The following is a 17698-nucleotide window of genomic DNA, read 5'->3' as shown; positions in this document are numbered from 1 at the left end:
TTTGGAAACAGCAGCTGGTGCAAAATGCTGCAGCCAAATTTATGTTGGTCTTAGACCAACTTTACAGTCTTCCAGTTAGTTTTCTGGGCTCAATTCAAGGTGCTTCGTTCCTACCCCTAAGGCCTCTAAGTGTGTGTCAAATAATTATTTGCAGTGTATACAACAAAAAACAATAAACAGTAACAATGAGCTAATCTGCTGAGAAGACCATAGATATACATTACTCCAAAATGGGTGTGTGTCGTTTGTTTAAACCATAATGTGTACAAGTTGTATGAGTAAGTGAAAACAAGGTAATAATCTGTCATCCTTTCACATCTTGGGTTTCTTCCTTGGCAATAACACCACAGATACCTCCATAGAACGTTTCATATTTCCTCCCTATAACTACTTTTTAGTGTAAGCGAGAGATGAGTAGTAACAACAGCAAGAACTACAGATGACAGCAAAGTCATGGCCTCTGGGAAAAGTGATTTGCTCGTAATATTCGGCTTGGTGCTCATTCGGCTGACAATATTTTTTAACTCCATAGGACAAACCAAAGCTGCATTTATGTTTTGCATCTACAACTAGTTGAGAACTCTTGCAAACACACAAAAGAGAAGTACAGTGGTGCCCCGCAAGACGAACGCCTCGCAAGACAGAAAACCCGCTAGACGAAAGGGTTTTCCGTTTTGGAGGCGCTTCGCAAAACGAATTTCCCTATGGGCTTGCTTCGCAAGACGAAAAAATCTTGCTGATCCGCTGATAAGCCGCTTAACAGCTGATCGCTAGAAGCCGCTAGACCGCTGTAGCGCTAATCCACTAAGCTGTCAATGGGCTTGCTTCGCAAGACGAAAAAACCGCTAGATGAAGAGACTCGCGGAACGGATTCTTTTCGTCTTGCGAGGCACCACTGTACAGACTCTTCCTAATGGTGCATCAATATGGAAATGTCCAGAAATGTTGCCAGTTGGGTTCAGTGGTGGTTCTTTCTGCCCTCTGCTTCAGCTGCTCATAGAAGACCATTCCAGAAGGGGAGGCGCCAGTGGGTGGTATGTTAAGTGTGGGATTGAAGTGCTCTTGTGAGAGAACGTTGCCATATGCGAAATGGCCCTTAAGTGCTGTAACTAAAACTTTATTGCTTTTCTTGTATCCTCCCCATGGGAAAATGAGTTAATATTAGGGGTATCCAGAATTTTCCAGAAAACCAGTACAGTCATACCTTGGGTTACAGACGCTTCAGGTTGCGTGTTTTTGGGTTGCAGACCGCCAAAACCCAGAAGTACCGGAATGGATTACTTCCAGCTTTCAGCGGTCGCGCATGCGCAGAAGCGCCAAATCATGCTATGTGCCGATGTGCCGAATCACAACCCGCCCATGCACAGACGCACCGCTGTGAGTTGCAGATACTGCGGGTTGTGAATGTTATGAAAAAGGAGCAATGCAGCAGCGAGCTGCAGCTGGCTGGAAAGCCAAACAGGATGTTGATGTTTGGGACTGTACCGTGGGAACAAAGGGACAGTCTATTCACTGTACTGAGCACCGGATGTTAGCTCAGAGTGTCATCTGACCTGTACTGGAAGTACAGGGGTGGAGTTTCTCTCTCTGCTGTTGGTGTTTGGAGAGTGCAGATGTGTTTCTCTGTACTGCTGTAAAGACAGAAATAAAGGCATGTAAATACATTTCTGTCTGTCTCTTTCCCCTCCCTGGGGAAGGCAGGGAGGAGGGAGGAGTGGTGTGTTCTTCTCACGTTGAGGAGGATTGCCGATAGAGACCTCGCCTGTATCCTGCCGGGAGTCGCAGACGGGGAGGTCAACAAGGAAATCAAGCTGGGTGCCTGGAGAGTGGCACATTCCTCTGACACGGCTCTAGATTTTCGACAGTGAACATGCATCCTGCACAGATCACGTTTGCAACCTGAGCGTCCACTGTATAAGTTGCTTTTCAAAAAAAGATTCAGGAAATAAGTGGCAAGATAAGACTGTTTGATGCAGTTGCTTATGGCTTGCCAAGCTACTTTTCCATACTCGTTATACGAAGGCATGGGACCCATTGGGATTAGTGTTGGTATTCCATGTTGGGGTTAATCCTTAATGGTTGGCAAGGCTTCCAAGTCGAGTTAGCCAAATCCTCAGCTAGCACTTGTGTCCATTTTTTTGAATGAGAACCACTAATGATGGGGAAATGCTAAAGATGCTTCCTCCCTTTCTTTTACAGAACTGTTCGTGTGTGGCTGAAGAGGGACAATGGTCAGTATTGGCCTAGCATATACCATCCACTGCCTTGTAAGTATTTGCAATCTTTAGTCCATTTTAATTCTCAATTTTCAACACCACTCCCACCAATAATTAGCTGTTGGGAACACAGTGTGGATCTACCATAATTCTGATTGCAATTAAATATGTTGAACTTTAAAAATCAAAAGTATTGTGGTGTTTGGCAAATATAACCAATGTGACACCTGTGTTCTTGGACTCCACTTTCTGTCTGTGTCCATTGACTCTGCTAGCTGCTAGCTGATGGGGGCTGTTGTTTAGCAACATCTGGAGGGCTTCCTATAGACTACCCCGGCCTATGATGTTCCTGTAGCATTGAATATCCTTCCTGTTTGAGATTCCCAAAGACATGAAAAAGAAAACATTGATAGGAAGAAAGTAAACTTAAATTTGTGTAGTACTTCAGGCGGCGTGTTAACTTAAAATCAAAAGCTCAGCTTAATTGTTAGCAAGAGGCATTTTCTGTGTCACTATTAAATACAGCAGAACCAAAATTAGTTTAAAAACCAGAATTGATTATCTCTCAGCTTCACCATTTTTCACCATTGATCAAAAGCAGCTTCTTCCAGGCAACATAGGCTTTAAAATTACTACATTAATCGGGCTTTTTAAAAAGTCCTGTTCTCCAAAAGTGAGCTGACGGAAATTTTGAACTTTATATAATTATGGTAAATTTCTCTAGCATTCGAAAGAAGCAGGCTATCAAATTATAATGCAAGAAGCAGAACTGATATACAGGAGTATATTCATGTATCTACTGAAACAAGACTAAAGATCGCAGAAGTAGAACCTTGTCAGAACATAATGTTGCTAGGATGCCATTTCAAAGCCAAGGCAGCACAGAACTAGGAAGTGTTTGGGGATTTATAATCAGAGCTGTGTAGAAGAGCATGAAAAAGGCAAAGTTGTGAATTCAGTTATATTTCCTATCCAGTGGGCAGGTAACCCTGTGTACTTATGGGAGGAACAGTAGACTAATCCACACCTGGTTGCCCCATAGCTGATTTGAGGAGCTCAAATATAGCACAGCTTTGTCCTGGGCATTGAACAACACATTCATCCCAAGCTTGCCATGTGCTTCCTGTTCCGAAACTTTAATCCCCAATTCATGGTTCCTAGGGCTGAGAACATAAATACACTGCATATCATAGAACTGTAGAGTTGGGAGGGACCACGAGAGTCACCTAGTTCAACTCCCTGCAATGCAGGAATCTGTAGCCCAGTGGGGCTTGAACCACAACCTCGTGCTCTGCCAACTGAGGTATCCCAGCTTGCCCCCTCTGAAATCCTTGCCTCCCCAAAAGAGCATTTAAAAGGTTCACCAGCAACAGGTGACACCCACTAGATTCCTATCTTGCCATCCCATCTACCCCTGCCTCCCACACTGTAATAAAGCTGCCTTGATTGTCCCTTGACATTTGTGAGCAATAACACTAAAGGTCTTAAGTTCAACAATATGTTCATTTTCAGCTCCGTGTTCGTGCATGTGCATTAATCCAGAAACAAGGAGGCTGTCTGTCGGTCTAGATAACGGTACAATCTCAGTAAGTACACATGATAAGATTTCTAGTTAAGATGTGCCCCCTTCCACTTCCAAAGCAGGCCTCTGTGTTCTGAGAATTCCTTTTTGAGCGTTTGATTAAATGGCAGGTGAATGGAGCTGAAATCTACGGCACAGGAAATGGCATGTTGCAAGCAAATTTTATTCCTTCATTCAGTAGCACTCTCATTACTAGGGGACTTGGATCCCATGGACAGCATTTTTATAATCATGAGTAAAACATTTAAATATTATTTTATTTATTAAATTTCTGTACTGTCCTGCATCTGAAGATCACAAGGCGGTTTACAGTATATCAAGGGTGGTGTTCTGAGAAAACTCCTGATTTTTTCCTACTTTGTTTACTAGGTACATGGATCTGTACGGTGCCAAGAGTTCAGAGATAGGTTTGTGCAAGGAATTAGAAGCCTGCCCCGTGGACGGAAATTCCTAGCTGTAGCAAGGTTCAATAATGCTAGTTTTCAAAGGCGCTGTTAAGACTTGAAGAAAGTGCAAGCTCTTCAGCTTCCATTCTTCCAGCTTATTTATTGTGAGCTGCGTCTTCTTGCCAGGGTTAGGAATGCTCATCTGTTGCCATCCTTCCGGTTGCACAAATCTGAGGGCCAGTAATGTGGGTTTTCTGGAAATTACTCCTAGGCAAATTAGGGCAATCTGCATAGGATAATTTACACCATAAAGCTTCCTGGTGCTCTAGAGTCAGGGTGGGAAGCCTTTGGCAATCCAGATGCTGCCGAAATACTTCCCCCATGAACCGCAGCCAGCTTGGCTAAATAGGAACATCTGGGGGCCAGAGGTTCCCCACCCCTGCCCTAGAGAGTGATCTAACTTAGTGTGTCTCTTTTACTAGCTTTTAATAGGCAAAACTGAATGGCAAAATGGCTAAGCTTGCCTAATGCAGTATTTGCAGTTTGCATCCATTCATTGTTACTAATGAACTTGTGAAACGGAAATCCTTCCACGGGGAAAAATTAAGCACTAGACACGTTTTTCTCTTCATCTTGAGGCTGGTAGTGCCAGCTGTCCTTTTGTTCATGGGCTACTTTCAGTTGGGAATCTCAGAAGGCGCAGTGTAGCTTCTTCACTTTTTTCCCCCGTTCCCTCTTCCCTAAGGCCCCTGTAGCTGCCTCTGTCCTTTTGCTTGTGTGAGGCAGACTACACTGAGCTAGAGGAAAACAGAAATGACCTCCTGACCTATTTTGCCACAGTCCTCGCAAATAACGAGGCATTTAGCAGTACTTGCAAACACCAGGGTAGGGAATAGTGAAAAGAGATCTGGGCAACGAAGGACCAGCTCCAAAAACATGGGATTGGTCTGAATTCGAATCAGCCAGGTCTCTTGTTTTAGAGGCTTTAACCTCCCTTTAAAGTCACCGAATTTACAGCATGGCTTTCGGCAAACCGATGGAACAATTCCACAAACGCCAAATTGATAGTAAAACATGAGATAAAATGGGAAATAATGGGAGACAAGCATCTCAAAAAAGGACATAAAACGTGGTATCACTTGAAAGCTGATATAAAAAAAGCTCTTTTTAAAGTCCTGGAAAATGACTGTTTTAACTTGTCTGTTGTGCATTCCACCCAGTTCAGAGACTCATTCCTTGGAGTCATCTTCCTGATACTCTTTCTTTAGGGGAGGGGTGTGGATTTACTATTAATCATCAAATTGCTTGAAGCATAAATCAGCACTCAGCACTAATAAAAAAACAAGATATTCCCTGCTGGCCAGTTTATACTCTAAAATGTTTAACAAAACAGGAGTGAAAGTGAAAACAAGGCAACAAGGACCAGTTCCTGAAGTCCCTGCTATCCCGTGTTTCCCATCCCTCATTTTCTGCTGCAGGTAGATGATAATTGATGACTTTCATACAGAAGTTAGATGGTCCACTTTCCAAAATGGAAACCTTTATACAGGGAATTACAGAGCAAACTTGCTTGGTCCCTGGAAGAATTTGCACAGTATTTGATCATTGAAGCAGCAACTTGCTGTTGGACTTACTCATTTGACTTTCTTGACCTGAGATGATACTAGAGCAGATATTAAACAGCAGATCCGTAAGCACGTAGAAGAAAGGAAGTGTTTACTAGCAGTCAGCATGGTTTTACGCCAGGACAGCTCTTATGTTTGCAATTGGCAGAGTAAACAGAAGGAAAATATTATTAGATTTCAGAAAGGCTTTTGAGGGAATTCAAATATTTTGAATGATAACTCATGGTATCTAGCTCATGGAACATGAGATAGAAGGAACTACTGTAAAATGGGTATTCAACACATGAAATGTAGCAGTAAAATATCATGGCGGGGACAGTGTATTGTATTGTCCAGTGACAATACAAAAACATTATCGTATAACCATAATCAAATCCTGAAATAAATATCAGTGCATGAATTTATTGCAGAATGATGTAAAACTTTCCAGTTCACCAATATTACAAATGGCAAATTATCACATAACATTCACATTAATTATTGTAATGAGGTTGTTACATTATAAAGATAGTTTACGGTTTACAGATGGCAAAAGTCCATTTCAGCTTTAACGATCTTGTATCAATCAGAGTATCAATACAAGCAGCCCAAACACAACTGCTTAGATAAACCAAACCTTTCTACCAAGTGCCACAAAGGGAGCTCCTGTTGCTTCAGCTAACAATCTTCAAATGAACAGTACCCAGACAAATAAGAATCTAGAGATGACACGGAATTAGGAAAGTTCTTTTTGCAGTTTGCACTCCCAAAGAAGAGGAGATCGAGGGCGAGGTGCTGACACTTTGCAGATGTTTGCATCTCTTTGTGAAAAAAGGGGGGCAATTATTAGTTCACAGGAAAGGCAGGAGTTCATAGTTTTCGACTACAGTACAGGTAATTAAGTTTAGGTTAAACAAACAGAGCTATGTGTGGCTTGCCCTGCACCACTTTAGCTATCTCCCACCCTTGGGTGAGGTGGAGGACACTCTCCTGTCACCAGCGTTGAAGCAAGATTCACCAGTCAGGCCAGCATCTGCATGAGTTGTTGAGGGCACCATCTTGCCTCAAGACAGCAAAATGGCTTGGAACTGGCTTTGCCAATGAGAAGAGTGGCTTGTAAGAACTCTTTATCATTTAGTGGGGGAGCCCCTAAACTTTGGAACTCCCTGCCTGTTGAGATCTAGCAAGCACCTACACTGTATCCTTTTAGGCACCTGCTAAAAACATTCCTGGGACGTGGGTGGCGCTGTGGGTTAAACCACAGAGCCTAGGACTTGCCAATCAGAAGGTCAGCAGTTCGAATCCCCACAACGGGGTGAGCTCCCGTTGCTCGGTCCCTGCTCCTGCCAACCTAGCAGTTCTCAAGCACGTCAAAGTGCAAGTAGATAAATAGGTACCGCTCAGGCGGGAAGGTAAACGCCGTTTCCGTGCGCTGCTCTGGTTCGCCAGAAGCGGCTTAGTCATGCTGGCCACATGACCCGGAAGCTGAATGCCGGCTCCCTCGGCCAATAAAGCGAGATGAGCGCCACAACCCCAGAGTCGGTCACGACTGGACCTGATGGTCAGGGGTCCCTTTACCTTACCTTTACCCAGATGCTTAGAAACTTCAGCTAACCTTAAATCTGTTTTAGTATTTTGACTGTCGTGTGTTTTAAAGCATGGGTGTGACTTTTTCTTGATTTTACTGTTTTATCTTTTGTAAACCACATTGAGGGTTTTTTGGTTCTTGAAGAAAAAAAAGTTAATTCATTAGCTGATTAAGAGCATGTGTCTCAGGAATGGGGTTGAGTTGAATTCACTGGACTCTTTGGGGTACTTGCAGTTGTGCAGCATTCTAGTCACACAATTTCAGCCTCAATCGTTATTCTTGTAGCTTGCTCCCCATTTTATTAGGCTAAAAAAAGGGGGGCACATCTTTCCCAGTAGTTATTTGTTCACACAACTGGTAGGTGTGATTACAGGGTCGCTCACCATACAACAAACGCTGTTGTTCTTCCATTGCGATTGTTTAATTTTGTGCAAGCCAATGACAGCATTTTAAAAGAGGTGTTGGGAAGAAATGAGAGCAGATAATACTGTTTTTTTCCCCTTTCTCTTCCAGCTGTCTCCCCCAGCTTCATTCTTTTTCCAAATCCTTGTCTTCAGAAATCTTGGATTTCTTTATCTTCTTTATCAGTTCATCCCAACATCCCAAAAAATGCACTTTTTAAATAGCAAACAAAATACCATATTTTTCCGTCTATAAAACGCCCCCTGTTTTTGGGGACTCAGATTTAAGAAAATGAGGGGAGATGGCCCCGTGTATAAGATACCCACTAATTTTTGACATTATTTTTTAGGGAGGGAAACCTAGTCATACACAGAAAAATACTGTATATTTGAGTCACTTTTTAATTTGGGCCAGGCTTCATCATATGTACTGGATAATAGATCATTTTCTGTATTTGGAACCTTTTATTCTCTTCTAATCCTGAACAATTTGTGCACTCCCAAGAGAGAGTGGGATTCTCCTGGGATTTTTTTAAAGAATGTTTCCCGCCTCCCCTTAAGTCAGTGTGTTGCTGAATCTTCACAGCATTACAAAGCTGTGTTGTCTTTGGCATGTAAGAGTCCAAAAATCAAGGCCATTAGAGTCTTACCTTTCTTGAGGCCTGGCTGTTGTGCAACAAAGTCGCCTGAAGTGGAGGGAAGGAACCTCCATTTTCCTTCCTATGCTGCAGAGAGGAATTGGAATGGGTAACAGAAATGAAACTGCCAGCAGGGAATTGACCGTAGGATATCATAAGATCAATAAGCATATTTGAGTGAGGTCAAAGTTGGATATTGATCTGTACTGGTAGCATAGTAAAGTCTGGGTTCTGTTTTATTGACAAGTTTCCAGTGATTGCTATGAGTAGCTTTTTTTCCTTTTTCACAAGCTTACTGCTGTTACATTGGGATCATCTGGGTTACCATGCAGGGGTTTGTATGGCAATTCAAAATTATTCGTATTTGCAAACGAACAGAACACAAAGGGCAAAGCTGCATTTCTGCTTCTTCCATTCATGGATTATGAATAGAAAGCATGTGATCAAGTTGCCGGAGAACTGGGTTCTTTAGTATTGTCAAATTGCAGCAGCAATGGCTGACTGGGCTCCAGAGGAAGATATGCATGTGAGAAAGTTGAGCATTTAGCTTTGCTTGTTGTGTGAAGCAGCAAAAACCACAAGCAAAGCTCTGGGCAGGGGCGCGGTTCTACCCAGGCTGATCTCTCCTAAAGATGACCGGGGCTAAGTCTCCCTTAGATTCCACGTAATAATGGTTGCTGTTATTTTGTCTTAAAGCCATTGGGTTAAAAAAACAAAACAAACTTGGGTGAAATTTACAGATTTTCAGTTTCTCCTCATGACTTTGTGCTTCTTGTTGTTTAGTCGTTTAGTCGTGTCCAACTCTTCATGACCCCCTGGACCAGAGCACGCCAGGCACTCCTATCTTCCACTGTCTCCCGCAGTTTGGTCAGACTCATGCTGGTAGCTTCGAGAACACTGTCCAACCATCTCGTCCTCTGTCGTCCCCTTCTCCTTTCCCAACATCAGGGTCTCTTCCAGGGAGTCTTCTCTTCTCATGAGGTGGCCAAAGTATTGGAGCCTCAGCTTCAGGATCTGTCCTTCCCGTGAGCACTCAGGGCTGATTTCCTTCAGAATGCAGAGGTTTGATCTTCTTGCAGTTGTCCCATTAAACTTTAATTAGTTTAATGTAAATGCCCAGTGCACTTCCTTCTTTAAAAGTCTCACCACGGCAGAGGATTTCGCGCAGCAGCTAAGAAGGGCAGGAGAGGCAGCATCTTCCCAAAAAGGAGTCCTGGAGCATGCGGTTTGTAAATCAAAAAAAAAGGTTTATTTACAAAACACCAAAAAACAATCCTGGCGACGAACCACACATCTCAGCAAAACACACACCCAAAGGGAGAAGGGGGAGAACAAACAAACAGGGGGACTATTTATACAGACTCATGTTCCTGGAAGCCTAATGACCTCCAGCTGCTCAGTGATTAGAGCGTTTCTGCTACTCTTTTAACCCTTTGATAGCAACACCCCCTCTCGCTCGTAACACTGAGCTGTACCAACCTTAATACAAATTTAAACCTGAACAGAAACATTTATGAGATTGCGGACTCAAAGCTTTTGTAAAACCGTCTGCGAGATTTTCTTGGCTTGGACAATACTTTAGTTCAATTAAACCTTGTTTTACACTTTGGCATACATTTTGATAACGGATATCCAAGTGTTTTGTGTGCGCCTTGAATTGACCTGATTTAGCTAGTTTAATACAAGGTTGATTGTCTTCCCACACTCTGATAGGTAGGGAACATTCTCCAAACAATTCTTGTACCAGTTGCTTATAAAATTCCAGTTCTCTACATATATCTGATAACGCATTGAACTCAGATTCAGTTGAACTTAAAGCTATAAGTGATTGCTTTCTTGATCTCCAACCAATTAGTGCATTTCCAAATTTTATGGCCATTCCTGACACTGATTTTCTATCTGGTCCAGCATCTGCCCAACTGCTGTCGGCCCAACATTCAAGTTGTGTGCTGCCCTCTGCTGATAGTTTTAAGCGAAAGCTTTTGGTAGTTTGGAGATACCTTAAAACTCTTTTTACTCCTTGCCAAGCATGCATTGATGGTTTTTCAGCTTGTCTACACAGCATGTTGACAGCATATGTTATATCGGGCCGAGTCCACTGTGCAATGTGGAGTAGACTGCCTATCGCTGACTGGTAAACCCCGGGATTACAGAACTCTGCCTTTTGCTCAGTTTGAGCATCCTTTGTGTAACTTAACTCCATTGGGGTTTTAACACCAGCACAGTTGTTCATTTTAAACCTTTCCAGCAACTGCTGGATTTTAGCTTCTTGGCTAAGCCAATAGTTACCATTTTCATCTTGCTGAATTTTAACTCCTAGATAAACAGATACATTGCCTAGTGATTTTATCTGAAACCTTTCTCCAAGCTTTGTGGCAAATTGTTGTGCAAGTTTATCATCCTTTCCACTGTATAATAAATCGTCAACAAATATCAAAACTGCTTCTTGTTCACATCCCGAGCCTTTTAGATAAAGACACGCATCTGCTGCGCTCTTTCTGAACCCCATGCTCTCTAGAGCATCGTTTAAGCAGGAATTCCAATTACGGGCGGACTGTTTCAACCCATAAATGGATTTGTGTAGGCGCCAGACCTGGTTTGGCTTGTCTCCTTCAAAACCTGGTGGTGGTGTCATATAGACTTCCTCCTGTAAGTCTGCATTTAAATAAGCCACATTGACATCAAAATGAAACAGCTTATTTCCCTTCTTAGCTGAAGAGGCTAGAAGCATTCTTAATGACTCCGATCTTGAAGTAGGGGCATAGATTTGAGAATAGTGAACACCTTTGCGCTGCGAAAACCCTTTTGCAACTAGCCGGGCTTTATATTGCAACTCTTCAGTAGTTGTGGGCTTTAAACGATATACCCATCGACAACCTACAGCTTGTTGCCCTTTCGGAAGCTCTGTACTTGTAAACACACCGAGAGACTTCATTGAAGCCATCTCTTTTTCCATTGCTTCCTGCCACTTTACGGCTTCTGAGCTTGGAAGCTGTTGTACTTCCATATAGCTTTCTGGCTCACACTGTGCCATATTTACGTATACACTTGTCACCTTAAACCGCTCTGGCGGCTTGCCCTTCGTTGCACGACTTGACCTGCGCAATTGCTCCTCTTGTGCCCCCTCTGACCGTTGGCTGTCAGAATCTGTCTCAGACTTTATATCTGGACGTGCCTCTAGGGATAAAGACCTCCGTTTAAATACCTCCCTTGGGCTTGGTGTTGCAGGTGACCTGCTTTGCTTTTGCTGTCTGCTAGGCCTACTGACTGGCGAAGTTGGAGCACTCCTAGATTCTGGCTTTTCTACCTTAGGAGAAGAACCTCGTGCCTGATCAGAATCTGCATCTGAACCATGTGCACCATCCCCTTCTGGCTCATCACTCTCTGGACTTTCTTTCTCAGCATGAATGCCTAAATCATCTCTCAAAATGTCAGGGTTAGCGTGTAAGTGAGTCCATCCGGACTGCTCACAAAAATCAGCGCTCCTACTGAGGACCACTCTTGTAGTATCCCCACCTGGGTCCACAAACCTCCAAGATTTGGCATGTGGTTCGTACCCGCAAAAGATGAGTTTCCTAGCCCTTGGACTTCCCTTTTTCCTTAACGCTTTTGGGATAAGTACATAGGCTTGAGATCCAAACACCCGAAAGTAATTAACTTTGGGCTTCTTCCCATATAAAGCAAAATAAGGCGTAGTATCAATTACCGAATTATATACTCGGTTCAGAATATGAGTAGCCGCCTGCCAGGCTTCCGCCCAGTAACTTTGAGGAAGTTTAGCATCAAACAACATAGAGTTTGCCAACTCTTGCAGAACCCTATTTTTACGTTCGGCCACGCCTCCTTCTTGGGGGGAATAAGGTGTAGACAGACGATGCTTAATTCCCTTTTTCTTAAAGAAATTCTGCAACACAGACCCGGTAAATTCTGACCCTCTGTCTGTCTGAAAAGCAAGTACTCTAGTACCGAATTCAAGTTCTACCGCATGAACCCAATTTTTAACTGTTTCTGCAGTATCTGCTTTTGTTTTGAGAGGAAAAAACATGTAACCTTTGTTTTGTCATCCGAGAGACACAGTGCATACTTTGAACCTCCCATGCTAGCAACAGGCATTGGGCCACATAGGTCCATATGCACAAGTTGGAATACTTTGTCAGATTTCCTATCTGAACTGGGATAGCTGCATCTATGAACCTTCGCACTTTTGCATGCAGTACAATCCAAATACTTAGTACATTTGTTCAATTTGCACCCTTCTGATAATTCAGGTTGCCTTTTAACATACTGAAAATTAATATGCCCTAAACGGCGGTGCCATAAATGAACACAAGAATTATGGGTAGGCGTGTTCACACAACCAGCATGAACCTGTTCAACTTCATCTGGACTTGTCTCAAAATAATATAACCCATTTCTGCATTCCACCTGCAAAAGAGATACGTTATTCTTTGAAATAGTGCAAACCCCATTTTCAAACACAGTTTTAAACCCATTTCTATCAAGTTCTGACACAGACAAAATACACCCCTTCAGTCCCTTTAGCACGTAGGCATCAATTTCTGTTTGCAAACAATTCAAGAACACTGTGCCTACAGTCTCTAAGGAACGTTTAGTTGAATCTGCCATAGTCACAACTTTAGGGGTTAGCAAATGTCTGCAATTCTGCAAACGGACACTAGATGGCGCCACCAGGTGGTGAGATGCACCACTGTCGATCAACCAGCGTAGATTGCTGCCTTGGCCACGCCCTTGCATCAACGCCATTGCTGAAGCCATGTGCTGTGTGCTGTGGGAGTAGCCACGACCTCCTCCTCTTCTTTGACGTCCCCTGGAACTCCTTGTCTGGTAACTAGGGGTAACGGCCTTGTTGCTGTCTTGACCAGGTTCACGTGTGCAATTCCTGGTTAGATGGGAAGGGGAACCACAGCGAAAACAGTGTCTAGCTGCAAAAGCATTTACTGTGTGCTCAAACTCAGCATCAACACTCTTAGGCACAGCATAACTCCCCTTTAAAGACAAACCTCTTTCTCTTTGCCTTTTATCCTGTTCATCCGCAAGCCGAGAAGAAATGTATTCAAGGGTTAATTCAGTTGAAGGCATAGCTTCCAAAGTTAGAGCTAGAGTCTCATAGCTTTTATCAAGAGAAGACAACAATATGTATGACTGCTGCTCCATAGAGAAAGGAATGCCCAGCTGCCTTAGTTGATTAAAGGCAGACACCATTTTGGCAATATGTTCTTTCACACACGCTCCCGGTTGGAGACGTAAATCAAACAAACATCTTGTAGCATGGATCTTGGCCCCCGCAGTGTTTCTGGAATTTAACCGCTGCAGAACCGTCCAGACCTCATGCGTGTTCTTTAACTCAGAAACATAAGGCATTTGCTCTGGTCCCACTGCCAAAACTAGTAGACCTTGGGCTTTCCTGTCGCGTTTCTGTGAAGCTGCTGCTGCTGCTTTGGCTTCTGCAGACGCGTCTGCAGCTGCCTGTAAAGGCGGTGCTTCAGTACAGCTCCACAACTCTTTTGCTTGCAACCAAACCCTTACTCTAGCCTTCCAATCTTGCCAATTTTTCCCATTGAGTCGCGTAAACGGGACAGTAAAACTTTCCTGGGACTCTGCCATCCTCCCTGGGGCTTAGGAACGATACTCACACACCTGTAGACCGTCTCCCAGCTGCTGAGGTGGCTCCTTGAGGAATCAGACGTCTTCCAGCGAGTACAGACTGCGCAGTGCCTCTTTAAAACTTTTCTAGGCACGTTGCAGGACTCAAGCTGCTTTGGAGGCTTTCGTTGTCGGCAACCGCTTCTGTCTTCACTCCAGTCCTTGCATAAATCACTCTGAACTGCTCTCCTTATCTCCTTCTTGACGTACAAACAACCATAACCTGTCCCATTAAACTTTAATTAGTTTAATGTAAATGCCCAGTGCACTTCCTTCTTTAAAAGTCTCACCACGGCAGAGGATTTCGCGCAGCAGCTAAGAAGGGCAGGAGAGGCAGCATCTTCCCAAAAAGGAGTCCTGGAGCATGCGGTTTGTAAATAAAAAAAAAAGGTTTATTTACAAAACACCAAAAAACAATCCTGGCGACGAACCACACATCTCAGCAAAACACACACCCAAAGGGAGAAGGGGGAGAACAAACAAACAGGGGGACTATTTATACAGACTCATGTTCCTGGAAGCCTAATGACCTCCAGCTGCTCAGTGATTAGAGCGTTTCTGCTACTCTTTTAACCCTTTGATAGCAACAGCAGTCCATGGGACTCTCAAGAGTCTCCTCCAGCACCATAATTCAAAAGCATCAATTCTTTGGCGATCAGCCTTCTTTATGGTCCAGCTCTCACTTCCATACATCACTACTGGGAAAACCATAGCTTTAACTATACAGACCTTTGTTGCCAAGGTGATGTCTCTGCTTTTTAAGATGTTGTCTAGGTTTGTCATTGCTTTTCTCCCAAGAAGCAGGCGTCTTTTAATTTCGTGGCTGCTGTCACCATCTGCAGTGATCATGGAGCCCAAGAAAGTAAAATCTCTCACTGCCTCCATTTCTTCCCCTTCGATTTGCCAGGAGGTGATGGAACCTGGCAAATAGAAGGGGAAGAAATGGAGGCAGTGCTACCTTCATGTAAATTTGTCATCTTTTTGAGATCTGTGTTAAGCCGGGTTTCTGAGATACCCACAATTACCTTTCTTATTGAGTACTTTATAGAATAAAAAAACTGGGATAGGATTTTGGTGGTGGTAACGATGATTTTCCTATCATTGCTGGCGTCCTCTCGTTTTGTCCTCGCTATTTAGTTCCTCGTTTGATTTCTTCCCCAAAGCTGCCTTGCACAACTTTCCCTTCTGCTTCTTAATCTAAATCACATGCCTGCCTAAGGACACAGATGCTTGGTCTGAACGAACAGTACTCATGAGTCTCATTGTCAGTATTGTGAAACGGTAACATCAGTGCGGCATAGAAGTCTCGCTTCCTTTGGCTCAAAGGAGCCAGTACACTTTCACACAAGTGTTAACTTCCTGTTCAGTTAGAATGAGCCACAAGTAATGAGCACTACAGTGGTGCCTCATAAGACGAAATTAATCCGTTCTGTGAGGCTCTTCGTATAGTGGTTTTTTCGTCTTGCGAAGCAAGCCCATTGACAGCTTAGCGGATTAGCGCTATTAGCGGTTTAGCGGCTTTTAGCGATCAGCTGTTAAGCGGCTTATCAGCGGATTAGCGGCTTAGGAAAAGGGGTGGAGGGGGGAAAAACCCGCAGGAAATCGCAAGACGAAAATGCCCATAGGGAAATTCGTTTTGCGAAGCGCCTCCAAAACGGAAAACCCTTTCGTCTAGCGGGTTTTCCGTCTTGCGAGGCGTTCGTCTTGCGGGGCACCACTGTATTTCCTTGGCAATAGTTCTTCGCACATGTATATGTTTGTCTTGCCAGTTGGGGGGCTGTTATAATCAGACACAAGGTTCTGGGTATCTGATTCACTTACCGTCGGGGAAAAAGAACCAGCGCCTGCCAGTGCAAATTATTTTCCTGTTCACTTGTATGTTTAACTGTTGTGTAAGCGATCTTTTAAAAGACAATTTTACTTTTAAAAGACAACTGAAGGCAGCCCTGTTTAGTGAAGTTTGTAATGTTTGATGCTGTATTGTTTTTAATATTCGGTTGGAAGCCGCCCAGAGTGGCTGGGGAAACCTAGACAGATGGGCGGGGTATAAATAATAAATTATTATTATATTATTATTATTATTATCTTGTATGAGTTCTATGAAGGCAGCCTATAAATATTTCCTGTAATAAAATAAAAAAAATGATTCCCATATACCTGACTAAAAGAGGGACAGGGAGAAGCAGAAACTGAATCTGAGGGTGGCTCTCTTGATGTGTTCTCCGTGGAAATAGGAATTTCCTTCTGCAGCTAGTAAACATGGACACTGTTTCTAGCCCATTGCTGTAATGCATCTCTGCTGTTTTGGAGGATGGAGTAAGGAGGGAATGCTGCATGCCCACAAGTGTATTGAGGAAAGCAAAGATATGCAAGCCATACTGTGGATTTTCCACAGCTATCCCCAGAGTGTGAAGAGGCAGAGCAGACAGACCAGGGATATAGGTTCCATGCATCCCTAACTGTGATACCCATACACAGTTCTTCTGTATTGCTAACTGGGCAGATGGAGTTGATGAGCTTAACTTTCCACACATGTTGATCTAAAAAGATGCGACTCCAGTCCAGAGCAATGAACAAAGTGATAAATTCTTGGATTTTAACAAGAAACATTACATTGCAAACTACTCTGTAGATATCTACTTCATTCTTCACATTCTAAAGCGGCTACTTTGTTATTTTCCAGGAATTTATTTTATCAGAAGATTACAACAAGATGACTCCAGTTAAAAGTTACCAGGGTAAGAGATGCAATCCTACTTGTAGAAGAAGAAAAAAAGAGGTTTACTTTGATCTTATCTTGCCTCATAGGCCTTCAAAACGAGAAACCACGTAGGCTTATGGATATTTAGATCAGCTCTTTTTAAAGTTCCAGCAGGCCTGAGACTGTTTCCTGGGAAAGTTTAGAATGGTTTTGCAAACAAGCCAAAACATCTCCAAAACTTTTAATCTATTCTGTCCTCTTCACTGTTAGATTATGGATTATGAAGTAATAGTTTGGCTGCTATTGTGTTTAATTTTTGAAATGAATTCCTATGATCTTTTTTTTTTAAAGAGAACTTGATCATTTTTCAAGTATGCACTTTGAAAATATCAAGTGAGTTTGAAATGAGTTGTATACTTCCCAGACATATTGCTTTTGTGTGAAAACATAGTATAGTAACAAAAACACCACATTCAGGTAGGTAGCCGTGTTGGTCTGATGCAGTCGAAATAAATTAAAAAATTTGTCCAATACCACATTAGAGACCAACTAAGTTTGTTCTGGATATAAGCTTTCATGTGCATGAACACTTCTTCAGATACCACATGGTTGCAGAATGACCACCCACACTTCAAAACACTGTCAGGAGAATCACAGGGACAGAGTGAAAGGCATTTAAAGAATGACATTACATTTCTGTACATTTCGTTTATTTTTCTGTTCCATGTTTTGTCGTTTACAAAGCGAAATCAGCTCAGCCTCTTCCCTCTGTGTGGCATCTTTCAGGCCCCCAGATCCATAGCAAATCCCTTAGGAATTGCTGAACTCTTTTTTTTTTTAATAGAGCAGGAAATAGTTCTGGAAGCTTTGTGCACTTCAAAAACGCAGCCTGTGCATTGGACTCCACAAAGAACATGT

General features: G+C 43.0%; 1 protein-coding gene across 1 annotated transcript in view; it reads left to right on the top strand.

The window, feature by feature from the left end:
* The window catches only part of WDFY2 (WD repeat and FYVE domain containing 2), a 55327-nt gene that overhangs the window by 17895 nt on the left and 19734 nt on the right, over nucleotides 1–17698 (top strand). The window contains exons 2-4 of the mRNA XM_081906436.1: nucleotides 2200–2267; nucleotides 3729–3802; nucleotides 16763–16817. Of these exons, the coding sequence (XP_081762562.1) occupies nucleotides 2200–2267; nucleotides 3729–3802; nucleotides 16763–16817 (197 nt within the window). The remainder of the gene's footprint in view (nucleotides 1–2199; nucleotides 2268–3728; nucleotides 3803–16762; nucleotides 16818–17698) is intronic.

This window comes from Podarcis melisellensis (assembly GCF_964234715.1).
Source record: "Podarcis melisellensis genome assembly, chromosome: 3".
NCBI classification, from domain to species: Eukaryota; Metazoa; Chordata; class Lepidosauria; order Squamata; family Lacertidae; genus Podarcis; species Podarcis melisellensis.
This window is presented reverse-complemented; position numbering and strand designations above follow the sequence as displayed.